Consider the following 27,627-nt stretch of genomic DNA (forward strand, 5'->3'; position numbering starts at 1 on the left):
AAACTATATTTGGTACATTAAAAACTAGTAAATTTACTTAAACCAATACGTGTTAACTTTTCCTTTTGATACAATATTTAGTCATTTAAGATAGCTCATCTCCATCTCTTTGTCTCTGAATTAAGGATATATGACCTTTGGTATTGAATCCTTCCTTGCGTGCTATCTGCAGATCCACATTGGTGTCTATATACGGCTATGAATATGTCTTTCTATGCACTGTACACGCTTGCATTTGTTTATTTAAATAAAGCAGGGCCAAAGGGCATGGGGGAAGACCTTGGAAGTCCCTCTGTCCACCTCTACAAACTGAGAATGACTTTCCATCAAGCCAAATACTATAATGGTTGAAAGCCTACATGGTAGCTAAAATCCACACAGTTAATAAACTTAGGAGGCTCTATTTTCTGTCTTTCCTCTTCTCTAATAGTTTCTGAAAATGAAATGACAATCATAGCAGGTAACCCAAGCACTAAAGCATGTGTTATTTCAGTTATTTACATGGCACAAAATTCGCCACCCAACACACTCATGTTTTCATTCCACATGTCAAGTTGTCACCTTTACAAAAGAAAGAGCTGCACTTAAAAACCTGCAACAGAAGAAAGTGCTTGGTCTATGTGTATCGGACCCTGGTATCCTCAATCTGACAATGAAAAGAAGTGTTGAGACAAACTAAAGGAAAAAAAGGCCAAGACAGCACTTTGGTGAGGTTGTATAGCCCTCTCTAATAAGTATTCTCTTTTATTATCTATTTAATAGTCTACACGGTCCAGCTGTGTCTGTTGTGAGCCTGAAGAGGACTCTGTGTCAGCTGCACTAAGACTGTGTCACAACCTCAGTATGCGAGCTCAAGCTTTTTCACCTCTTTGCAGGATGGAGGGCTCCTTTCGTAGTCAACAGAAAGCTTATTCATGCCTAAGAATGAAGACATCTACTGTCTGACCTCCCCATGAGACTACTGCAAAAGAGGTGGGTCCCCACAGTTTCTTCCCTGTTGCCAGGGTGATAACAGGAAAAAAGATACTTTCTTAAATAGCAAACATTGCCTATCATAATTTTTACCCATGGAGGTGACTCTTTCTGTCTTTAACTTAGAGAGAGGTCTGTGAAGCCTTTAAATGAATTTACTTTTTTTTCCATGAAAATTCTGAAAGTCTATCTCCACGCCACCCTACTCCCGCCCCCAGGGTAGGTAAATATTTTATCCTTGAACCTTCAGGAGCAAAAGCTTTCAAATTCCTCCCTGACTTCCTGTGGCCCCACATCATTTAGGACACATGCTTCTTCTTTGGCATCAGCCCAAGAGTAAACTGGTATGAGCTGGCACTTGAATGGAGTTCTTATCGGTAGCACTTGGTAAGCAGTGTTTCCTAGGCTCATATGGTACCCTGAGGTTCACTCAGGTACATTTTGTCTTCCAGGATCCTGGCTAGAGCCAAAGAGGGTCTAGAATGTCACTGCAAAGCTTCAGAGAACCCCGTGGTCAAGGTCTGCCCTTCATCTGCTCTGGAAATGAAATCTGAACTGCCACCATGAGGTCACAGGCCAGGAAGGAAAAGGACCATTTCTTTCTGGGCTCTGCTGCCTGCTGTCTTGGGAATTCTGCTTTTTTCCCCCTCTCCTTTGAGGTTAGATGCTCTTCTTACCAGATCCCCTAGGAACTCATGATAAGAAAAGCAAGTTTACAGAAGCAGAAATTCCAGTGAAGGCAATTCCTGAGCATTCTATATTTTTATAGTCACAAGGTACTCAGCATGCCTGAAGTTAATGCTCAAGTCAACAGAAAACACATGGTATGTTTCTCATAAATGTCAAAGCAGGACTTGCTTATCAGTTGTTTTTAAACCAACAAATTATACAAACACATACACAGTAGCTTTAAAAGTATCAATATTTGGTTAACCAGGTGTTCCCTTTCCTGAACAATTTTAGATGTAAGTGACACAGAGTGGCAGCAACCTGTTATCTTTCACTGGGAAAAAGAACGGACTCTGACCCTCCTCCTCTGTGCTAAGAACTCTGCTGAATTCCTTGTGAGTATCATCTAACTTTCCCAGGATCCCTGCGAGGCAGGTATGCTTATCCACATTGAACAGATACAGAAACCTGAGTCTCAGAGCTGGAGCCAGGGCCACAAACTAATATGAAGCTGGGACAGGATTCAAATCAGACGATCTGATGGCAACATTCACCTTTGTTCAGTTACAGCACACGGCCTGAAGAGTGATAACCACGCAGGAGAATTGGCTAAAAACCATTAGCAAGATCTTCCACCTAGACCTTTAGTTAAAGTCTCACTTGTTTTATGAATCAAACTAATAAAAATCTTTGTGAGGGTTCTGAATGCTATAAATTCCCACAGACATAAGGATGAGTTTTGGGTTCCAGGACTGAGGAGACAGGGTCCACTGGAACGCAACAGGGACCTGATGCTCAGCAGCAACAAACCCGCAGCTGGTCTATTTTCACCAGAGAGACCACTTCTTCATCCTTTATGTAAGACCCTCCAGGACACCCTACTCTTTCCCAGTAACACCTACAAACAGGGCTGGGATCTCATACCTTCAGAATCTGGTCCCCTTCTTGAAGACCTTCTTGCTCCGCGGAGGTACCCTCTTGAATGCCGGCCACAAATATCCCAACGTCATTGCCACCAGCCAGCCGGAGGCCCACACTGTCTCCCTTCTTGAACCTCACCATTTTGGTATTGGGGCTGCAATGGGTTCAGTTTCAGTAAAGAAAGATGGGAGGTTTTCTTATTTTTTTTTCGGTAAAGGAGAACCAACATTAGCAATGAGAGATTTAATTTCTTCTATCTATAGAGTGAGTTACCCTTTATAAACTCTCTCTTGCCTTTCTTATATAATCTATAATTTTATCTTCCTTGGGGCTGTGAGATGAATATCAGGAGGCCACTTTACCAGTGAAGAACAGAAACAGAGAGAATGTCTAAGTAAACTCATTTAAGATAAAAAGCAAATAACGAGCAGGGTTGGGGTAAAAATTCAAGGCCATCTGATTCCTACTTCAGGATCTTTGCAAAGAAAATCCTGCTGATCCCACAGGGCTCCTGTCGAATGGAGACAGCCCAAGTCCAGGGGAGCAGGTTCCTAACCCACGGAACACCACAGAACCAGAGGTTCTCTGTCAAGTGCAGAGCCCTGCAGCACTCCCCCCGCCCTCCACACCAGGGCCACCCATCACTACAGCCCCTACAGAGGCACCAGAGCTAAGCAATTCTTCACTCATCCGGGCATTCTTGATCTGGCAAACTCAACTATTCAGAATAACATCTGGAACACTAGCCAGCTAAGCAGACAAGCAGGGGAAGTTAACACTCACTTACTTCCACATTTTACTCTTCCTACGAATGATTTCTCTTTCTTAAAAACACTAGCAATAGAGATGAGTTAAAGGCAGCTGATTATATACAAAATCATCACCATTTAATGGTGTTTAAGAACACCATTTTTCCAGATTTAAGTTGACAGAGCTGTGTGGAGGAAGAAAGGGGAACAGGAAGAGATGCCTACCCATATATTGCTAAATCTTCAGGACTTGGACGAAGAACAGCTCTCGGGGCTGGTTTTGGTGGAGGAACTGTGGATTAAAAAACATCACTAGTTACAATGCTGTTTTTTCCATGGATAAATATTTATGCATTTAAATTATGATGATAATTTCATTGTGGTGGGGGGTAGGGGATGGAGTTGAGATCAGAAATGCGACATAGGGGCTTCCTTGGTGGCTCAGTGGTATAGAATCCATCTGCCAATAAAGGAGACACAGGTTCCATCCCTGATCCGGGAAGATCCCACATGCCACAGATCAACTAAGCCCGTGTGCCACAAGTACTGAGCCTGTGCTCTAGAGCCTGGGAGCCACAACCACCAAGTCAATGTGCCTTAGAGTCTGTGCTCTGCAGTAAGAGAAGCCACCACAGTGAGAAGCCATGCACTGCAACAAGAGACAAGCCTCGCAGCAACGAAGCCATGCACCACCACAAGAGAAAAGCCCCAGCACAGCCAAAAATAAATAAATAAAATTATTTCCGAAATAAAGAAAGGGACATGAAAGGACTTTAATCAAATTTGACAAAATGCGACTGTGGGACATAATTAAGTATGTATCTGGTCTCTGCGCCACCCCCAGGTCCTGATACAGAGATCTTAAAACCCCTATAATTTCTGGAGTGAAAGGGGTACCAGGAGTATCTCTTGTTCTAATGTTTGGTCTTTAACCCTAATTTCTGACACAGAGCTCCTACATCCTTTGGAATTTGCTGGGTGATAGAAGCATCCCTTGTTCTAAAGAGATGACTCCTAGTAGCCTTCTGGACAGCCTCAAGCTGGGGCTGGTCACCAGGAGGAGGAAGTCATGCTCATGACAAAGCCTCTAAAAACTAGGGGATTAAGAATACTTCAGGATGGATGAAATCATTGAGGTGCTGGCAGGGTGTCCTGCCCAGTGAGGGCATGAAACCTCTCCACCCTCTCCTCATACCTTGCCCTAGGCATCTCTTCCATTTGGCTGTATCCTTTATTTAAAAAAAAATGATCGGTAATAGTAAATAAAGAGCTTTCCAGAGTTCTATGAGCTATTTCAGCAAATTATCAAACTTGAGGAGGGGGTCGTGGGAACTCTCAGTTTAGAGCTGGTTGGTCAGAAGTAAAAGCCGCAACCCAAGGCTTCTGACTGGTGCCTGTGGTGGGGGATCCTGTGAGACAGAGCCCTTAACCATCAGGCTCTGCAGGAATTCGGGTAGTCAGTGTCAGAACTGAACTGAATTGCAGGACAACCAGGTTGGTGTCTGGAGAACTGATAGTTGGGCGGAAGACAAAACCCATGCAGTTGATGTCAGAAGTGTTGTGAACAGAAAACAGTTCAGGTTGGGGTCAGGGATGGGAGACAAAAGGACCATGACTAATGAAATATAACAGAAAGTGACCAACCTGTTGGCACATATAAAAGGGAAATTCTTTCTTTTTTTTTAATATTAAATGAGTTAGGAGTGCCTCTTCTATACATGAGAATGATTTTAAATATTTTTTCTCTCTCCTACCGGCCACCCTCTGGAATTACCAAGCACACACACCTGAACACGACTGTGTAAAATGAGCCTCACCTGGGGCTTCCTCTTGGTGTTTGGGTTCCTTGCTGGGCTCCACGCTGCCCGCAGCCGCCATATCCCCAGTGGACTTAAAGGGAGTGGGTGTGGCGCCCATCCTGGACCATCTGCTCTGCATGTCCTCTCTTGAACTTAAGCACACAGCATGTTAATGTTTCATCACGTGACAGATTTGCCAACAGGTATGCGTATACACAGACAGCGACATGTGCAAAGGAAAACACACATCATCTTACTTTGGTCTCTCCTTTAGCTTTTCATTTGAGGAATGGTAATCATAATCAGAATACTGCTGCCGCCTCTCCTCTGGAGAAAACGATCGGTTGGACTCTATTTCTGAGATATCTGGTTTTAAAAATAAGAAAAGTCTTTGTAATGAAACATTTAAGACCTGTGCCAGAAAGTATTCAATTCTCTGAGCAAGGAAACATGGGAAGTGGAAGAGAGGGCAGGCAGTAAATGTGCTATTAAATAGTCTGATAGTCTTCCCTCGGGGAAAAAAAAAATCTGATAGCTTGAAAGGAAAGACATTAATTAACAAAGAGGAATCCAAATTCAGAATTTTATGATCCTCATTCATTATTCTTTCCATCAAAGCTGCCACTGAAGAGTCAAAAGCCAATGATGGGGATTTTATAGATGAAAAGATACATAAACTCATTTTTACCACAGAACAATGCTTCTCAAACTTTAATGTGCATACATGTCACCTGGCATCTTGTTAAAAGCAGTTGTTCTGGGTAGGGCCTGAGATTCTGCAATTCTATCAAGCTCCTGTATGACACAATGCTATTAGTGGATTGAGGCTGACACTTGGAAAAAAGAGGTAAACTGCAAGCCCCTAGCAAGTTGGGATTATTTCTCATGCTCTCCTTGTTCTCCTGTACTCCAAGCAGTAACCACTTGATTAAACATTTTATATAATAGAAATTAAACGAAGTTTTAAGGTTTTATGAAGTAATTCTTTCAAAAAGCAAGTCCATTTCTAAACTTGAGCACTTAATATTTTCTAAACTTTTCTGCACAAAGGCAATACTAGATGGTTACATAGGAAATGCCATGCCTAGTTATTTTTATTGGTAATTTTTACATGGTTAAAATGTTATCCTGTGTGTTGAATATCAACTATATCTCAATTTAGAAAGAAAAAGAAAAAAATCATAATAAAGACATGCCTAAGAGCCAAAAAAAAAAATAAAGAGTAGAATATCCAAGACCAATTTGAAGGACATGAAGTTGGACTTGTTTGTGGAAATAAACAAAGACTGACCAACTAAATAAATGATGTTATCCTATGTACTATTCATCTTCAAGTTAAAACTAAAAGAAATGAATATATCTTCATAGAAGAGGTGACACAAATTCCAAATCAATGAATACTGTAATATTCAGTTATTCTAACTGATTCATTATTATAGTGTCTACCAGTTTTAGCTATCCTCCATTATTGTCTTCTCTTTGTTGGAAATATTAATAGCCACTTCAAAAATATCACGTAAGAAAGCCCAAGAATGAGTAATTTACAAATGTATGTGGTTAGTTCTTTTTTTTGTTTGTTTTTTTTAATATTTATTTGGCTGCACAGGGTCTTAGATGCAGCACACAGGATCCTTAATTGCTGCATGCTGGATCTTAGCTCCCTGATCAGGGATTGAACCTGGACACCCTGCATTGGGAGGGCAGAGTCTTAACCACTAGACTGCCAGACAAGTCCTGTGGTTAGTTCTCTGAGCCACTCCGATATACATCTGTTTACTCACAAGTTTTGTATTCAGTGGCCTTAATCAGAGTCCACTGGGACTCTTATGCTATGCTATGCTATGCTAAGTCGCTTCAGTCGTGTCCGACTCTGTGCGACCCCATAGACGGCAGCCCACCAGGCTCCATCGTCCCTGGGATTCTCCAGGCAAGAATACTGGAGAGGGTTGCCATTTCCTTCTCCAGTGCATGAAAAGAGAAAAGTGAAAGTGAAGTCGCTCAGTCGTGTCCCACTCTTCTCGACCCCATGGACTGCAGCCTACCAGGCTCCTCCGTCCATGGGATTTTCCAGGCAAGAGTACTGGAGTGGGGTTCCATTGTCTTCTCCACTGGGACTCTTAAGTGCATCAGAATTCCATACTGGAATCCTAATTTCAATAGACTCTTTAATAAGAAAACAACAACCTAAGTTGGAATTAAAGTTTAAAAGAGAGGTTTCTGTTAGGAATTTAACTTCCAGCTGAATGGCTATAATAAATAGAGATGAGAATGCAGAAGCAACAGCCTTTCTCACTCCCAGCTAAGTTCACACCCTCCCCTTTCTTTACCTTCTATTTCTGAGTCGCTGTCATTTAATGAGGGGATGTTGATAAGTGTCTGTTTGCTGTCCCTCAGCACCACGAGCTGGAGTTTCCCTCTTGACTTTTCTATCAGTTTTCGAGCATCCGTTAAAGACATGTTCTCAGTTACGGTTCCGTTTATCTGTGTATATGAAGAACAGTAATGTTCCATGTAATACAATTATTAAGAGTGAAATAGAAAAGTTCTCATTTTCCCTGCTAAAAATGTAAAGGCTTTGCTCAGCTATTCAAAAAGACATGGGCTTTAAGAGGATAACAAAAATGAATTATCCTTTAAATTAAATATAACCCTGCATGTCTAAAATCCAAACAGGCGTGAGAGCTATAGTGTGCTCAAGTGACTCTGTGAAATTAATGAACTTCCAAGTTCAAGACAATGGCTTGGTTTACTACTGGAACATGTTTCTTGACTGGAGAGGTTCACAAAAACTATTAAATATTCAGCATTCATATACCACCAAGTCACCCTCTCATCTTTCCTTCATTCAGAAAACAGGAGCTTAAACTTTCAATAAACAGGGGAAGAAGGATGTCTTTGTTGAGATTTTTTTCTTTAAACTGACATTCCTCTATTACAAATCTCTAAGTCTGGTTTTCCTGATAAAAACGATCTCTCTGCTGTTCTTCCTGGCTTTGTCTTACTATTGAGACTCCCATCTCAACAAAGTTTCACTGTGTTGGAACTTAAGTGTGGAAATGCAGACTATGAAGCCGAGCATGAACCCGGTTGTTCTCTGCCCTTATCCGCCCACCTTGAGAATTATGTCTCCTTCGTGCAGGTTGCCATCTTTAGTTGCTAGACCGGTTCTGGTCATTTCCTTTATGAAGATCTGACTCCCAAGCCGGAGACCATATTCTAGGAGACAAACACACAAACATATACATATTTCATTAACATGTCCAGAACACTGAGCCTGGCTTCCAGGACTAACTACTTAAAAATATGTATGAAAAGTTAATTTTGCATGTGGGAGAGTCTGTAAGACCACTGGCTTGAACTTGTCGAAACTGTCAATGTCATAAAAAACAAAAGAGGCAGAGAGATTGTTCTAGATTAAAGGAGATACCAAAAAACAAACACGCTGCATAGGTCCTCACACACACTTCACTAGGTCCTCAAATCAATGTGCGTGATACAGAGGGGGTGGTGTCGGGGGGAGGGTGGATTACATTATTTTGGAATAACTTTGAAATGAACTGGGCTATAATATATTAAAAGGCATATTCATACTAATTTCTTAACAGTGATGATGGCATTATGGTTATGTAAGAGAATGTTCTTGTCCTTGGGAGATACCCACTGAAATATTTAAGGGTAAACGTCATCTTGCCTGCAACTTATTTTCTTTCTTCTTTTTTTTTTTTTATTTTCAAGTGGGTTCCAAAACACCAATTAGAGACAGAGAGGAGGCAGGGGAAGAAGAGGGGGAGAGAGAAAGGGGGAAAATAGAAATGGAACACATGTGGCAAAATGTTAAAAACTGGCAAAACTAGATGAAGGCTATGTGAGTATTTGCCACAAAATTAACACTTTTCAAAATAAAATGTTGGGGGAAGAAAAAAAAACACAATTCGGTACCAGCATGTTCTATGGACAATCCAGTTGCCTATAGCAAGGTACCACCAATATTATACTCTCCATCTGTAACAATTAAAATTGTGTAGGGTTTGGCACTGAAAAAACTTCAGTGTGTGAAGAAAAGGGATAAATAAACCAGCAAAGCAACAAATACAGTATTCAGCTAAAACTGGCACAGCTCTGGGAATTCATGGGCTTAGTGTTGCTCTCAAAAGAAAAACCACTATATTTACTAAGTATATATATACTATAAAATATTTAAAATCTTGTTCTGATTTTACTAAACTTGTAAATAGACATATTTTGAGGATGAATTTCGGTTATTTTAGGAAGCTACCTAAACCTAGCAGGTTTTAAAAGAGGCACATTCAAATTTTCATTATTATTGTTATGGGCTAAAATCTTATCAATTCAAAATCTCTTTTTACTACTTAGACATAGATTTAAAGATCAGTTTTAAGTGACTTACAGTAAGTATGCATCAGATCTTACAATGATTAGTGTTGAGGTCCACCCCCACCTTATAAGAAGATGACTCTCAAGAAATAATAAGGGTAAGACGGATGACATTTTCTTTCAATGATGGCAATTCCTTACTGGTTAAACAGCCTCACAGTCCAGCACGGAAGACTGAGACAAACCTCAGCCATGAATTCTCATGTGTCAACAATTTCTCTATCTTCTTAAAAACTGTACTCTTTCTGTAAAGTTAACAAATAAGTTGCTATTGATGTGTTTGTAGGCATCTTTCAAATGAAGAAAAAAATCAGCTGACCAGCTTCTAAGACTTTTACCAGCAAGTCTATCTAATGCCCATGAAACATGGAAATGCTGGCCGTATGAGTGGATCATATTTATCTTAATCAAATGAAGATCTTGCCAACAGCCAGATATTTTTAAAGATTAACTCTTATGAAAAACTAGCCAGTTATGCTTAATTATTACATAATCTTACCAAAAGGTGGCTTTAAAAATCTTTTTGAAAAAGTAGAACTTGGGAGGAAAACAATAAACACTGAATTCTAACTTTAAAGAACAAAATGGCCCAGAAGGAGTAAAATGTCGTATCTGCAAAGGGGCATGAGCTCCCTTTGTTCCTCGATAGTATTACTAAGACCAGGCATGACTTGGGCAGTTTCTTAGGACACGCAACATATTTTTTAACTGTGGATCACAATTCATGAGTGAATCTTGAAATCAATTTAGTGAGCTGTGACCAGTATTTTTTAATTTAATGTAATTAAATATAATGTAATTTAATTAAATGTAATGTAATTTAATTTTAATTCAAAAACCAACACACAGTAAGGATTGTTCCACGAAACATTTGGTCAAGTTTTTCACATATTGATGCACCCACGATTATTTGCAGGATGTGGTTCTGTGGCAGGAGTAGGAGGGGGAAGAGAAGGTGAAAGAGGAAGAAGCAGGAGAGGAGAAAGAGGAAGAGGAAAATATTGAAGAGCACTAGAGCGGGGAACTCAGGAACCTGGGTGCAAGTACTACAGAACGTACAGTAGACCTCCGTGAAGCGTGCCTCACATCAAGCCATCTTTCGCAAAACTCCTCAACAGTCCACAATCTGGAAGCAGAATGGTTTTCACTCTGTAATTCTTGGGGGTTGACGATGTCATTATCTAGGATGATAAGATTCTCTAGAATCCTTAAACCAGCTAAGATGCACATTCCTCAGAGATCATACAATCTCAACCTTCACCATTACTTTCTGGGCCTGTGTTCCAGGTATCCTGTTATTCACATCCTTGCAATTATTTCAATATCTTTTCAGTATCAGGTCTTTCAACAGGTACCCAGTTCTATAACTCAACTCTTTATGCACCTCTAGAAGAGCTAAAGAAAACAAACCCTTTCATCTGATAGGCTCTTTAAAATGCAAATTCCCAACCTAAAAAGCAAGTGATCTTACACATTACACTCTTGGACACTCATCTTTTTTCCTCTTTGAAGAAGAATTAGAGAACGAAAAGAGATAAAATGTATATTACAAGGAATTTATAATGTTGAATGCCAAGAATCAATGCAAGGAATATCACAACATGGGGCTCTAAATCCCTGCTCATTCACCTACTTTTTTCCTGTCATTTATTTTCAAGAGATGAAGTTTAGGTTCCAACACTACCACTTACTTATCAGCTTCAAGATGTGGGCAAGTCACCTCCCACCTCTGAGTTTCACCTAAACTGCAAGTAATACTGCTTTGTCTACCTATCACCCAGGGCTTTAGTGAATTTGGACACGATTAAGTGTGTGCAAATGCTCCAGGCTCATGACATGGATCACCAGTGCAGGACAGAGCCCACCTCATCTGTGGACACCATAAATCTCTCCTCACATACCATAAATCTATCCCCACCTGTAAAAGAGGAGGGAAGTTTCCTATCCATCACGCAGGCTTCTAGTGAGGATTAAATAAGAAAATATTTATTCCACAGAGGCCCTGGCATTGAGCAAAAACTCAATCAAGACTGGCTGGAGTAGCATTCTCTACTGTGGTTTCATTACTTTAAGCTCCTCTGGGTTCACCAGGGGAGCTTGTTAACACAAGGGGCCACCCCAGTGCCTCTGATTCAGTAGGGGCTGGGCTGGGGCCTAAGAATCTGCCTTTCTAACAAGAGTCCAGGTGATACTTACGCAGCTTTGAGAATCACTGGCCTATTCATTTAAAGCCAAATTTCTGCCACCTGGCTCTACCATTGATAATATAACTCTGTGCAAGTCAACGGACTTTTCTGCGCCTCCTTGTCTATAAAGTAAAAATATGAGTAACACCCACAGGAGGTGGTGGTGAGGATGAAATGAGCTAATCTGTGCAAAGCACTTAGGTCAGTGTGTGGAACAAAGCAGGTACCACGGAAGAGTTAGCTCCTGTTACAGTGCTTTTCTTCATCACGCATGCCTACCTTCATTTGCTTTGCTTTTCATCAAAAGGACCCCGATAGGCTTGTCCGAGTCCGGACGCCCCCGGGGTTCCGGGCTGGGGCTGCGGGAGTGGAGGTGCTCACGGCTGCGGCTCTGGGATGCCCCATACCGGGCATCAGGCTGGGCCCTGTGGCCGTACTCCCCCTCAGGGGTGTAGGCGCGATCGTAGACCGGGTCAATGCTTCGGCCGCGGCTGCTCTCCCGGGCTCGCCTGTAATCATCTTGGTCTAGGCCCCGCTCGAGGCTGCGGCCACGGCTGCGCTCCCGGGCTCGCCCGTAGTCGTCGTCGTGGTCCAGGCCCCGCTCCAGACTCCGGCCTCGATCCCGGCTGCGCACCCGGTCATGGGGACGGCCCCTCTCTGGGCTCTCCTCCCAGCTGCGGCTGCGCCCTCCGCGGCTACTGGGCCGGCTCCTCTCGCTGTAGCCGCTGCGGGCGCTTCTGCCATCAAACTCGTCCATCACCTCGAAAGCCCGGTCATCTTCGTGGACAGGAGGACTGTCCTGCAGCGGGGCCAGCTGGACCTTCCGGGGCCTCTTGACCACCTGTCACCAAACAAACAGTGGAGACACAAGACAATCACAACCAGAGAAAATACAGTGGTTAAGAGCCCGGGTTTCCTTTCCAGGAAAACTGTGTGTTCCTACCCAGGCTAAGCCTCAGGTTCCTCATCTTTAAAACAAGAAGGATAAATACCTCAGAGTGTTAAGAAGAAAGTAAGACAACGAGTATAAAACGGAGCACAGTTTCTCCAAAAATCTGCTTCTACTCAAAAGTGTGAAAAGCACCAAGAGGCTTTAAATCAATAAGTTACAAAAATGAAAATGTGGTAAGTGAGACATTCTGTATAGGAGTGCCTAGGTTCATCCATAAATCATGTCATTCAAAGTGGGGGGATGTCGTGTAGGAGGAGAGGAGGGAAAAGAAGGATCCTTCTAGACTAAAAAGGACTGATGAGATAAGGACCAAATGTGACTCATGAATTCTGACTGGCTCCTGGATGGAGAACAAAAACCGTCTATCAAAGTCACCTTAGGACATGGACTGCGTACTAAATGACACGGTGACGTTATTATCACTTTTCTTTTTTTTTTTTTTTTACTTTTCTTAAATAGGATAACAGTAGTATAGTTATGTAGATGAACGTCCTTATTTAGGAGATTTCAGAAGTAAGAAGGGTTAACTGTCATTTCTTGCCCCTTCCCCTCAAATAGTTCACTAAAAATAAGTATGTCTTTATATACACAAAGAAAAATTAAGTGAATATGGCAGAATATTAACACTATAGAAGATATGTGTTGGTTATACTCTTTGAACTTCCCTTTTTGTTTGAAAATTTTTATCATATAAAGCTGGAAAAAGAACATCAAATACCACACACCCCGTGTATCCCCCCAGCACTGTCCCTAACACACCATGTTCCAATTCTCACTCAGTGTGTCTACTTGCCCTGCTGGAGTGAACACTCCTTACAGCTCAGACTTGCTCCAGGGCCAAGCGGATTTTCAACCAATGTTTGCTGAATAACTGAGTGAGCCCATAAATGAGTGAATGGCACAGACTGCCAGTTATCTCCAAAGAAATTCGAGTTTATGAAGAAAGAACATGATCCTGTGAGAGCTGTTACAGATGAGTTTTATGAGCTCATAATTGAGTTTCTAAATTAATGTGGTTTTACCATTGCTCGCAATCTAGCTAATTCTCTTAGAGAATAATTATCTAACCTGGCTCTTCAGGCAGATTCATTCAGGTAAGAGGAGCACTGGTCTTAAGTTAGGAGAAGGATGAGACGGCGAGAAGGGATCTTTACATCAACCTTAGCTGGCATCACCCTCCCAACATACTGAGGATACAGAGGGAGCGGTCCCTGGATTGTGCAATTCTGTCCAGTGCTAAAGAGTAAGTAGTAATTTTCCTCTGGGCAAAAAACAAAGCTCTACGGAGTCAAGCTGAAAACAAACCCAGGACGTACAATGGCAGCGATCTTCCCACTTTTCCTCAGCTGCTGAACTGCAAATGAATGGAGCACGTCTTCCATAGGGGTGCCATTAACCATGACCACCCTGTCATTCTCTCTGCAAACAAAACAGAAAAATGGGATATGAAAAACTCCCAGCTCGCCCCTCTGAATTGTTTATTTAGGAACAAATAAAAGCAAAAGATTGATCCAAAATTCTTATTAAAGGGCTCAGTGTCTAATGACTCCTGAGGTTTAATCTGTCAACTTGGTCTGAGCTCTTCAGAGGAAGGAACCCAGGAGACAGACGCTCAGAGTGCTTTGGACAGTGTCTCCTGGAAACTACCTGCAGAGAAGGACCCAAACCCATGGGGTCCCTCCAGGAGTCACTGGACAGCACTAAGGTCTGAGCACAGAAGGAACTTGTACATCAGGCCCTCCTTACCCATGGTGTATGGTGGAACACAGCACATGGTATGCTCCAGCAAATCTACAGATGCCCCCAAAGGAGGCTGACAGTCACTTGTGTTTTGGAGGGGATGAAGTCAAGAGGTTGTCTCAGCTTCTTCAAGAAATTTTGAGGTCATAGAACCCTAACTCTTTAACTTTATCTCATCCCAAAAATGATGTAAAAATTCTACCATGCTCTCTGTATGACAGAAAACTAACTTACATATATATATTCCTTTCTTTTTTTAATTTTAAAAGTGCACACCACCAAACGCCCCCTGTCCAGGGCCAACCAGTGGACTGGCAGGGATTGGGAGCAGGAGGAAGGACACTCACTGAAGCAGCCCATCGGCGGGCCCACCCGGGAGCACATCAGAAATGACGATGGATGTCTCCCCATTTTCAAAGTGGGGGTTGTCTCTGCCTCCGGATACTGCAATTCCAAATCCTCTCTTGGAATCCTGGTCATTGAAGTTACAATAAAAATAAAAATAAAATCCTCTATAAGTGGCTTTCAGGATTTATTACCAGCAGTCAATAAAATAAAGGTCAAACCAATAACCAGAGACAGTTCAGAAACAGAGGGCTTAGAGAAACAAGTGAGAAACGGAACACAGCATCATCGTGATTAGCCGACAGGTTTATAAAGGGAAACACCTTATCTAAAAGGAACAGCCTTGTGAAAGCTGGACAAGATTAATAGCGCAGACTGGAGTTATCACTAGAAGCTGGCAGGGGATGGAAATTACATCTTCTGTCCAAATAAGTATGTGCTATTGGAATCACCAATCACACCTGTTCTCGTATCCAGGCCTGAACTGGAAAAGCTTGTCACAACTGAATCTGTGCAAAAATCGTATTTTTAAAGAATACCTTTAACTTACAAGTTAGAGGAGCTAATGGTCTCATTTTAATGTACAGTGAAGAAGTATATGGATTTTAAAGACAAAATCTGAAGATGAACTTATTTTTGACATCTTATGAGAGAGCAAAGTATTAAATTCTTTTCTACATGCATTTAGGATGGAAATAGAGATGAATGAGATTCAAGATTAATCTAGAAATATATAAGGGTGAACCCAAATAATACAGAATCTTAATGCATTTCAGTGTTCAAAAAAGCTAAGCTCCTGGATTTCATCCAGGTGACTATATGAACTATACGTGGACTATATTCACACCCAGGGATATATGTGGCTATAAGGCTAAATAAGGGTTTGACTATATAAAAATCTATTCAGAGAATAAAAGAAACCTTCACCCAAAAAAAAGTTCCCACTTTTTTGTGTGTGGGGCCCACTATGCCAATTGACAGCAAACAGAAACACAGAACAAGCTGGGCAGCTGTCCATTAACCCCATGGCTTTGATTTGGCAGGACTGTTGCCTGATACCAGTTTCCACACAGAAAAAGCTCTATCCTCTGGACCAGGCCTAAAATGTTTCTCACCTTTGCCAATTTGTGGTTCAAATTCAAGTGGTATATGGCGAAAGGGCAGAGAAAACAGTCAGAATAGAAGCCCCAGAAAATGACAGGAGGTGAAAAATAAGACCTAAAGGGGGAGGCCCCTCAACTCAAGAAATCATGATTACTGCTCCAGAAGTTTCAGCACCTGAGCATCCATCTGTGTTTTTCTATCTAAATTGATTCCATACACATTTATTCAGAAACCAGTTTCCACTGAAGTCAAGGTCTGAAGTTTATGGTTGTGATGGTCAAAGGAAAACTCCCCCTTTGAGGAACTTAGACTCCATTTACATGGTGACAGAGACTGGAAGGACTCAGAGTGGGAAAGACCCATACAGGGCCCAAGAAAATCATGAGGCTGACCAAGGCAGCTTGATGAGTAAGACTTTGGAATCACGAGTGTGTGTTTAGTTCATTTAGCCACACACAAATCACTTACAAGTTCCTAATGGCTGCACTTGTCTTAAGTGGTGCTAACACCTATCATGCCTACCTCGAACTCTGCTGTCAGAATAAAAAGGAATAGAGCTAGCATTTATTAAGCAGCAGTTATTAATGTGTATTAGACTCCAAGTTCTAGAAGTTCTTTGTATTACCTAATTTAACCAAGAGGGGTAATACCTGTGACATAACTTTAAAAATGCAGTAAAATACATTGATGTATTTTATGATCTAACTTTATGATATTACTTCTACTTTCAATCCCATGTGTGTCGGGGGAAGGGTGAGGGGGCATCATTAAAAATCTGATTAACTTAGCCCCATTAATACAATCAGGAGTGGGACAAGGAATACAACCCATGTCTCCCGAGTGCTAAACCAACGTTTTGAAGTCTAGTTTGGACTTAAAACTTACTGAGGGAACGATGTTATAAATGCTATACTTAAAATTACAGATGTTGTAGAAGCTGCCTTAACATTAAACAGAACAGATTATTTCCATTCCTCCTTTTCTTTCCTCTTTTTCCTGTAAAATATTCTATCTGAAGACATGTGAATACATTAATGAATCTCTATGATTCTTCTATATTATACAGATCTTAGCCAAAAATAGAACATACAAATCCTTGTTAATGCAGTAATTGTGTCTGTGTACAAAAAAATAAGATCCATGATCTGTTATGGTATATATAAATGGAATAACAGTCATTATATGTCCACTTGTATTGGAGAAGGCAATGGCACCCCACTCCAGTACTCTTGCCTGGAAAATCCCATAGGCGGAGGAGCCTGGTAGGCTGCAGTCCATGGGGTCGCTAAGAGTCAGACATGACTGAGCGACTTCACTTTCACTTTCCACTTTCATGCACTGGAGAAGGAAATGGCAACCCACTCCAGTGTTCTTGCCTGGAAAATCCCAGGGACGGGGGAGCCTGATGGGCTGCTGTCTATGGGGTCGCACAGAGTCGGACACGACTGAAGTGACTTAGCAGCAACAGTCCACTTGTATGTGGAATCCAAGAAAAGATATTAATGCAAATGAACCCATAAAACAGAAACAGAGACATAGAAAACAAACTTAAGGTTACCAAAGGGGAAAAGGAAGGGGGAATAAATTAGGAATCTGAGATGAACAGATACATACAACTATATATAAAATAAACAACAGAGTCCTGCTAGAAGGCACAGGAAACTATATTCAGTATCTTTTAATAACCTATAATGGAAAAGAATCTGAAAAAGTGTGTATGTGTTTCTGTATACATATACACATGAATCACTGTGCTGTATACCTGAAACATAGTCAATCAACTATACTTCAATTAAAAAAAGATCCATGATCTGTAAATATAAGAACAGATTGTAGCAGATATGACATACGTTACACTCACCTTCTGTAGGGTCACAGTGTACTGTTCCCATATCAGTTCTTCCATGCCTGGAGCCTGTTTTAAAAGAATCAAAACCAATTTGATTAAAACCACAAGCATTTCAATGCTACAAATAAAACTGTAATTCAAAATGTCTCCATAGAAAGGCCAGCTCACACATTGCACACATCAAAAAGAGTGGGAACATTATACTACTTATTTTCAAACACACTTTCCTTCAGTGAAATGACAGTCTTAACAATACAAGGAAAATTAGTGAAATACATACTGAGAGATAGACCCTAAAAAGGAAGAAATATTAAGTGTTAAGCTTTTTTCTTATCACCACTCCAAAACATGGTCATAATAAAAGCCCTTATCTAGAGTTGGAAACAGATATATTTCAATTAAAAAAAAAAATTCCCCTTCCTCCTGTCAAAAGCAACTTCCTAGGCAAGTTTATGCATTTTTAAGTCTAAGGGAATCTTTGGCCTTTATCAAGAGAGTGCCAAACTTGATACTATTTGTATCAAGGTGTGTGGGACCCCTTGGCCTTTTCCCCATCAGTATTATGGGTGTAAAAGATGATAATACCAGCATAAACAGACCCCCTAGGTATCAATTTCTGACAATATTCTAAAATAGATGTATAGACAAACCTGAAAAATAGTGGATATCATTTCATAATCATAATAATCCATTAAATGCATGCTAGCTTTGAGGGGAAATCATTAAAGACAAGAAATGCCAAGAAAGCTCAAAACCAGAGAGATAAGGCAGCACTGCAGCAGGCATTTCAACAGGAGGCTGGAAAGAGAGAAAACTGCAGATGTAAACAGGGTAGAGATCAGATCAGAGTGGATGTATAAGGGGGAAAAGCACGCGAGGCAGATGGAGACAGCAAGCACAGCTGCCTGTCTCATTCTTGGCTCTGGGCAGAGTGGAAAGAACTAAAAATATCTCTCTGGAGAATTCCTGTATTGAGAGACCTGTACTCACTCAGGCTTGAGACTGAAATTCATATTATAGATGTGACGACACCCTCCCCTACTAAAACACTCATACCCAAAGTGGTTCTACATTGGCGGCACCACCCAGGTACATGGAGTGAATGAAATATTCCACGAACACACTAAAAATACCCAGGAACACACTAAAAAACAGGCTTCAGAGAATCCTGCAGACAAGTATCTGTGGAACACAAACGAGTTCACAGTTTAAACACAAACACAAAACAGGTCATCATTAGTGAGAGTTAAGAGAAATAAACTGCAGAATCAAAGGCTGTGCATTTTGGAAAAAATCAATCACAGACCAAAAGAAAAGTATATGTTTCATGTGTTTTTCATAAGAAATTAAAAAGGGGGAATTCAAAGTGTAATCAAAGAATAGTATCAAAAATGACCAGGCAAATCTAAAATTTTTTTAAAAATAAAAAAAATACGATAATAAAATTAAGTTTAAAAATGGATTGAACCACATAGCATAGAAAGTTGAAGATAATAATGAATTGGAAGAAAGATGTGAATAAATTACCCGGTGCAGCACAAATCATTAAAAAAGTGAAGCAGGTGAAAGAAATTGAAAGTGAGATAGTCTTACAATGTGTCTATTTAGATTTCCAGAAGTTAAGAAAATGAGACAGATGCAATACTCCAAAACAAGACGACCTGATGATTCCTCAGGTTCAAGACTGATACATCACAAACAGGGTAAATTAAAAAAACAAATTAAAAAAATCACTTTGAAAAACATGGTAATCTTACTACAGAAAAAGATATAAGACTTGAGAGCAGGTAGGCAGAAAAGAGAAGGCAATGGCACCCTACTCCAGTACTCTTGCCTGGAAAATCCCATGGACGGAGGAGCCTGGTGGGCTGCAGTCCATGGGGTGGCTAGGAGTCGGACACAACTGAGTGACTTCACTTTCACTTTTCACTTTCATGCGTTGGAGAAGGAAATGGCAACCCACTCCAGTGTTCTTGCCTGGAGAATCCCAGGGACAGAGGACCCTAGTGGGCTGCCGACTATGCCGTCTATGGGGTCGCACAGAGTCAAACACGACTGAAGTGACTTAGCAGCAGGCAGAAAAGAGTACAAAAGAGCGATTAGAATAACATTTGACTTTGAAACAGCAATAATGAAAGCCTGAACTTAGTAGAACTATATCTTTAAAATAGTATCTGTTGATTTGGGGGACGGACATTTTTTAAAAAACAAAATTAAGACAGACTATTACCACAGACAAGCAGTAAAAGAACTTCCAAAGGACAAATTTAAGAAAGGAAAATAATCCCAGAAAGAAGAATAAAAGACAAGAAGGGATGTACATCTGGATGTATATTGGCTATATGCAACTGTAACAAATGTGAAATTTCTGAGAGTTAACTAAGACAGAACTAAAATTCTGTGAGCTTCCCAAGTGGCTCAGTGGTAAAGAATCCACCTGCCGAAGTAGGAGATGCAGGAGATGTGGGTTCGATCCATGGGTCAGAAGATCCCCTGGAGGAGGGCATAGCAACCCACTCCAGTATTCTCACCTAGAAAATTCCATGGACAGAGAAGCATGGCTGGCTACAGTCCATGGGGTCTCAAAAGGTAGGAAACAACTGAGCACACGCACACACACACACACACACACACACACACACCCAGGCAACACAGTATATAAATCTAGAAGACTGTAACATGATTTAATTATTCTAAATATTGCATTCAAGAGCAGAATTAAACTGTTGATTAATTTTGAACTTCATTGAGTAAATCCACATATTAAATTTTCTGGTATAACCACCATAAGAATAATTAGAATATATAACTTCCAGAATAGCAAAGGGAAAAATAAAATGAAAAGTCAATCCAAAAGAAGGCAGAAGAGACAAAATGGGAAATTTAGTAAAAGGCGGGCAAATATTAGTACAAAACATAAACTATGATTGTAGAAATGAATGTAGAGTTATCACAACAAAGACAGATGGTCAAAATGGATTAAAAACAAGAAGATCTAGTTACATGTTTTTTTAACAGACAATATCTAAAACATAAGGACTTAAAGAAATTTAATTATATGAATAAAAAGCTTTACTGTTCTTATTTACAAATAATTTAAGAAAAACTCACTAGCTATTTTACATTAAAATTTTTTTAAACTCAAATTTGCCAATTCCCGCACTGCTACTAATAAGACTGAGAGAAGAGAATCAAAACATGTCCAGATACTGTCATCCTGTTTCACCCAGTTAAACTCTTAGGCTTGGTGGGGGGGGGCGGAGATGCCACTTGGCAGATAATTTCTTTCTTTTGGTAGAATGGGGTTAGAAAAAGGCAATTTTGTTTGTAAAGATGAGCAAGACTACTTTTGAGTGGCTGCCACTGATTACTCAAATCGAGAGGAGTTTATAATCCTTTAGTTCCCTCCTCCCTCTATGTACTCACTGTGGGGACATTTCCCTGGTTAATACCATCTGGTTCCAAGAGATCAGAATTCTCAGAAAGAGATTTAAAAATAGAACTTAGATTGTCTCTAGGGTTAGAAAGAACTCAAAAAATGGTGCCTGGAAAAGGTGAGAATTAGTTTCTGTGCTACCAGCACACCTGGGACTGAGTGCTTTTGGGGTGGGGTGCATTAGTGTCCAAAAAGGGGTGATGCTTAGGCTAAATGAAGGCATGGCAACACAATGAAATATGTAAGCGTTCGAAAGAGGTGACTGTCTCAAATATGTAAATCTCTCCCACTGTTTAAGTTTATTCACCATGATCACTGTTATTCAATTAAAAAAAAAGAAAATGGATTTTCAAGTGACTTTTTTCTATCTCACTCACTTTTGTCTCATATCTTCTAGAACAGTGTCTGGCACACAGAGTAGGCACTCAAAAATGTTTTCTTTTCCATAAACTAATGGATATATTATTCATTCATCACCCAATTAATATGATGAAGGCACCGATTTCTATTACATACAAGTTTTCCTTTAAAGTAAATTTCTACTCCATTCAGTGGCTCTCTGCTTTTTCCATATCACGCTTGAGGTGGTTAGCTGGAAACTCAGGTGCCTATGGTCTGGTGTTCCAGAGAGAAATAGTTTATGGCCATTTCTCTCTGGATTTTTGTTTTCTATAACAGCATTTTCCAATTTGTGCCAGTATAACACAACTTTCCTATTATTTTTTTTTAAAGTGTTTTTTCTTAAAGGGAAATAATAAGCAGAAATCCAGCTGATCAGAACCGATCGTCCCTTTCCATTTTCACAGAACACTTCCTAACATCTCGACACCTGTTTTCAATGTGGCTTCAATACAACCAATCCACCATTACCTGGAAGTAATCTTACTAACACGTATGTTTTCCAAGTTTCTTCTCTGCACTTTACTTTAAAGCTGACAGAGTTCAACAGTGAATTACTCTGAAAGTTGTGGTAAAATAAATACAGTTGCCAACTCCTCTTTGAATATAGCTATACTCTCATGCATTAAGAAAAAACATCATTCAGTATCCTACCCCAAAAATGTGTTTAAAAGTCATCAGGAAAGATGACAATGACCCCGAGGACTGGACAATGCTATGGGGTGGATGGAGAGTATAATTCCCAAAAGGACAGTGATCTTTAGGTTAAATAAATCAATTCACAGTGAAACACACAGGCACTGAAATAATCATTTAACTTCTGTCCATTTCTAAAGTTTTTTTCATCATGATGACCATATTTTCAATTAGAAAGAGAATTAGTTTTATGTTTTTAGGCCAGCCTGTTCTTGGGAAGCAGTGGGGATATAAATTGGAATAAATCTTCCAGAAGGCAAATGCCTAATTTATTTCAAAATGTAAAATCTACATGCCACTTAATCAATCAGTTCCAGTTCTAGTAATTTATTCTACAGAAATACTTGTACAAGTGCACAAAGATATACATATAAATTTATATACATATACAGCTGTTTATAGTTTTTAATAATCAATTAAGTGCTCAACAATAAGAGACTGGTTTTATATACATATATATATATACACACACACACACACTTAAATGTCAATTAAAGGAAAAAGAATCAAGGTACAAAACATCATTGTTTGTTCTTGTTTCTTATTTCCCTGACTTATTTATTTTTGTAAGCATACAGGGAAAGGACTGGAATTTCTCCAGAAGTTGTGAGGGTTTAGAGAATATTTTTATGAGCACATTGCTTTTAGAATATATGTCAAAAATAAAAACAGAAAACTCTCTATTAACAGTTTAAAATTTTTTATCAGTTAGCAAAATAAATATATTACTTCAAAACATTCTCCAAGTATGAACCTGGCTTTTGTAATTCGCTATTCTTTCTTAATAAGATTAAACTGCCTTTAAGTAATCCTGTGCTGCCTGCAGGAGTAATTTAAATTCGATTTGTCAGAGAAAGGATTAATCCCTTACCACTACTGTGCCAATCACATGAATGAATCAAATTTTTAAATCAATCAGACCTTGCCAAACGCCAAAGACTTTATCAACTTGTTATGAAACCACTCAGATTATAAGCAACCTTTTCTTACCTAGAGTTAATGGGCTGTGACACAAACCATTATTAACTACTTAAATTTTAAGAGACTATATTAAATGATAAATTTCAAATTTTAATTTTAAAGGTGAAGAAATTAGAGTGAAAATAAATTTTAATAGCTCTCTTGAGCATTAAAAATAAACCATGTTGCATGGAGACCCGGGTTCGATTCCTGGGTTGGGAAGATCCCCTGGAGAAGGAAATGGCAATCCACTCTAGCACTCTTTTGCCTGGAAAATCCCATGGATGGAGGAGCCTGATAAGCTACAGTCCATGGGGTCGCAAAGAGTCGGACACAACTGAGCTACTTCACTTCACTTCACTTCATGTTGCACACAACCCATAAAGCTGTGACTTTTTACAAAGGTCTCACAGAAAACCCTTCATTCTTTCATTCGTTCACTTATTCACTCACTCAAAAATACTTATTGAGCATCCATTATGTGCCAAGCATGTGGGTTTGTGGTGCCTGGACTACAGGTGAATAAAACAGCCAAAGTCCACATAGAGCTTACCAACCACAGGTGTGCCCAAAACAGCAAATCACTGAGTGTCTTCTCTGCCTCATCTGGATAACTATCTTTCCAGAAACACACAGCACCCTACACAATCACAGAAAATCAGCTCCCGATACATCCCCAGGGACAGCCTGCAGGCATGCGTCGGCTTAGTTGACAGCTGAGACCATGCCTTTCAAACTGGGCCAACGGGCCCCACCTAACCTGTGCCCAGCTGTGCAGAGATCCGAGAACTGCCATCAATATTTAGACACTGCAAATGAACGCGGGCAGGGCGCTGCTTAGCCTTCGGAGAGCTTCACATGCAAGGCCATAGGAAAAGTACACACATATCAGGCAGGGTAAAGGGAGTCATATTCACGATGCAATGATTTCTCTCCTGGTCAGAGGCCCAAGAGAAATGTGCCAGTATGTGCGCACGCACAGATCCACAGAGTATTCACAGCAGGAATGTTTCAAGAGCCCAAACTGAGACAACCTGAATGATCTATAAAGGGCAGAACAGACAAATAAATTGTGATATATTATTAAAATGCAATGCTGTACTGCAATGAAAACTAGAGCCACACATTCACAACACAGAAGCATCTCAAACATAACATCCTACAAGGATTTATATAGAGAGCTATCATTTTACATAATTCAAAGAGCAAACACTATTTTGTGGAAATGTGAATATATGGGACACCACTGCACTGTACACTTTTGTTTAGAGGTGTTTGCGTGTGTGTGTGACCCAGGATGAGGTAGATGAGTGAGGCAGGACCTGGGGTCCACCCTAGTGAGGGTCCACGGGCATCGTGACGGGCTCACGAGTGTATTTTATAATTACACTTTATGATTTAGATACATAATTCTCTTATATACCAAACACTTTGTGAGTTAAAAAACAGGGAGGAAGGAAGGGTGGGCTCATGAGTGAACACCAAAGCGTACCCAATGATTCCTAGCCCAAGGACTTCATACCAATATTCGTTAATGAAGTACAGATGGCAAAGCCAAAGAGCAAAAGTGCGATCATTCAGACTGCCAGAGGGCAAGGAGGGGATGGGAGCAGTAATTTGAGAGGTGCCTGAAGGCAGGCAAGGTGCAGAAGCAGGCTGGCTCCAGAGGAGCAGAAGGCTGCAGAAGAAGCCAAGTCTCCTTTTCAACCCAAGAAACAACATTCCAGCAGCAGGAGGATCTCCAGTGCTCTTCCTTACATCACTTTCACTTTTTCTGTATGTAAGGTGAATAACCACCCCCACGAAATTGTAATGACTCATTCCTAGACAACGCAGAAAGATAAAAGGGGGCCATTTTTTAAAAACTGTAAATAAAAAGCTCTGTGTTGGCAGTAACGTATATACATGAAGAATGAGAAAGGGACAAATAGTTATTTGATTTGTCTCTAAAAATACTCTCTAGTTGTTAAAGTTTCTTTCCTTTGAAAAATCTTGGCCAAATAGGTAAATCCCATATTTTACATAAAGAATATCAAAATGTGATAAAAAACAACTAGGAGGCAGTCACTAAAAGTCTTCACTGCCTTGACTCTCCCGACAGGAAATTTCTAAGCTTCTTATCTACAAACTGTTGGTTTTCAGTGATGGAAAGTCAGAGCCAGAGATGAATCAATATCTGCCCATAAGGGACATGTTTGATAAAAATCCCATCATAGAAGTAAACGCTTATACATGCTACAGTGCATTCCATGTTCAATCTATTGGGGGAAAAAAAGAACAAGGGAAAAAACTTTTTTCTATCATTTAGAAACCAAGATAAAAAGAATACTAAAAAATAATAGTAAGAAGAAAAATATAGATTTCTGCTAGATAGGGAAGCAGAAAGCTTTTTACCCAAAATAAGAAATTACAATTACCCAAATATAAACAAACATCTTTCCCCAGAAAGCAACACTGTGCTCGCAGATTCCCAACACAGGGAAAACAGCAGCCTTTGATTCATAAATCCCATTAAGAGGCTATCAGTTTCACATAAGTCTGCCTAATATAAGACAAGTATTTTTTAAACCCACCAATGACTACAATCTGCATCTCACAGTTCGTTCCTGAGGGCTGCCCAAAGCACAAATAAATCAGAGGAGAAAGGAATCACTGTGAGAAGGCTCCCCCTCCCAATTTCCCACAAAGAAAGGTTGGGGAAGAAAAGGGGGAAAGGAGAGCTTGCAGAGGGACTCACATGGCCTTTCAATCTCCCCAACTTTTTAACAGCCTGGACCCACATCCTCTGGAGGAACTGTGCGGTCTTCATGGCCTCTGGAGGGTGACTAGCCAGGGCACTGCCTACATCCCAGGCTGCTCGCCCATTGCCACCACTCCACGTGGTTACGTAAGGCGGATACAATAGTGGCCCACATTCCCAGCAAATCCTGTTGTCATCTCACACAGTGACACATCCATACAGCGGGACACCAAACACTCTGAAAAGCACTACTTATGAGGAAAAAGAGAGCATTCTGGATTTGCACCACTCTGCTGGCTTTCTTTCCCTCCCTCTCTCCCATGCCAGAGAACTAGAGAATTAAGAGTAAATATTCCTTTTAGACATGTAAAATGATTCAGTATCTGAGTAGAAATTTTTAAGTTAAGTAGGACATTCTAGAGCAATATTGTGGAAAGGAACACTTAGAGAAGTATTTATGTACATAGATGCTCCCCCTCGCTGCCCACGCCGCCCCACACATACACGAAAAGCATAAGCTGGCTGAACAGCAACCGGTAATGTTTCAGGTGCCTAGGATTGCTGTTATCACCTAGAAAATTAAAAGGCTTGAAGATACGAAGCTGCTCATCCTTGGAGATAACTACGTCTACACTCGGGCAGTGGGTACAGTCAGGGCCATAGCGGGGGCAGAGTGCTCACTCAGCAGAGCCTCCTCCTCTCTCGCCCCTTTCTGTAAACTTCACAGATAAAAGAATAACAAAGAGCCCTGCTCTCCATTTCTCTGCCTTCACCACTTGCAGAGGGTGGGGGTGGAAAAGCACATTTTGGGTTTTTGAACATCTAAGAAAGCCTGTATGGGATGCTGGGGGTTTGGGAGCTAGGTTGGGATTTTGGAAGCATGGTCTTGGGGAGTGGTGGTCCTTGTCACCATATATTGTATGTTACACCAATGGGCCAGACTGAGCTGGCTGCAAGGAGGAGCGTGCCCTCTACATTGTTTGAGGTTGTGTGCCCCGTTGTGTCTGACACTTTGTGACCCCGTGGACTGTAACCCTAACCCTAACCCTATGTAGCCCACCAGCCGTCTCTGTCCATGGGATTTTCCAGGCAAGAATACTGGATAAGGAGCAACTTTACGCAGAGGCAAGGACAATCTGGGGGCCATCTCTGTCCTGTCACCGAGCTGTGGGGCCTGGGATAACATAACTAAATGAGGAAAATATACCTACACCTCAGAGGGCCAGTGTCAGCCTGGAACGCAGCAACCTCTCCCTACAAAGCGCAAAGCGCACATGCTGAATGGGCTCTCTAAAGTGTTCAGGGCCTTCCCTTGGACTCCGTAAGAGTAGGTGCTTCAGAAGTGCTGGGCCAGCAAAACGGGATCAGAAATGAATGAAAGTTTGTTTCAAATCTTACACTGAGAGGGCACGGAAGACAAAGGAGCCCTACTGAAGTGGGACCTTGGGAGCTGAGCGGATGCCCAGGACTCGACCCCGGGTGTGCAGGGTGTGCAGGTGCCCCACACCAGCAAGGCTCAGCCCAGGCCCCAGGCACAGAGGAGCATGGATGGAGGGCACAAAGCAGCTTGCTCCTTTCCTGTGACCATCCTCAGGAAAACACTCCTGCTGCCCTGATGAGGAAATAAATACTTCTTTCCCTTAAATGTATGAACACTACCTAGAAGTCACTGGCATTCTACAAGTTAACAATTCCAGATTTTTCTTCAATGATTT

At 40.8% G+C, this 27,627-nt stretch overlaps 1 protein-coding gene across 7 annotated transcripts in view; it reads right to left on the reverse strand.

The window, feature by feature from the left end:
* Positions 1-27,627, reverse strand: part of TJP2 (tight junction protein 2) — a 104,063-nt gene that overhangs the window by 25,332 nt on the left and 51,104 nt on the right. For 5 of the 7 annotated variants that reach the window (XM_010860650.1, XM_010860648.1, XM_010860651.1 and 2 more), the window contains exons 2-11: positions 17,694-17,747; positions 14,731-14,855; positions 13,960-14,062; positions 11,971-12,532; positions 8,223-8,326; positions 7,438-7,591; positions 5,368-5,476; positions 5,129-5,262; positions 3,537-3,603; positions 2,566-2,716 (exon numbers count right to left, since the gene is read on the reverse strand). In XM_010860650.1, coding sequence (XP_010858952.1) covers positions 2,566-2,716; positions 3,537-3,603; positions 5,129-5,262; positions 5,368-5,476; positions 7,438-7,591; positions 8,223-8,326; positions 11,971-12,532; positions 13,960-14,062; positions 14,731-14,855; positions 17,694-17,747 — 1,563 coding nt within the window. Of the gene's footprint in view, positions 1-2,565; positions 2,717-3,536; positions 3,604-5,128; positions 5,263-5,367; positions 5,477-7,437; positions 7,592-8,222; positions 8,327-11,970; positions 12,533-13,959; positions 14,063-14,730; positions 14,856-17,693; positions 17,748-25,825; positions 26,211-27,627 lie in introns of those variants that run through there. The other 2 variants (XM_010860653.1, XM_010860654.1) reach the window with 2 other exon arrangements.

Source organism: Bison bison, unplaced genomic scaffold (genome assembly GCF_000754665.1).
Source record: "Bison bison bison isolate TAMUID 2011002044 unplaced genomic scaffold, Bison_UMD1.0 scf7180017864469, whole genome shotgun sequence".
Taxonomy (NCBI): domain Eukaryota; kingdom Metazoa; phylum Chordata; class Mammalia; order Artiodactyla; family Bovidae; genus Bison; species Bison bison.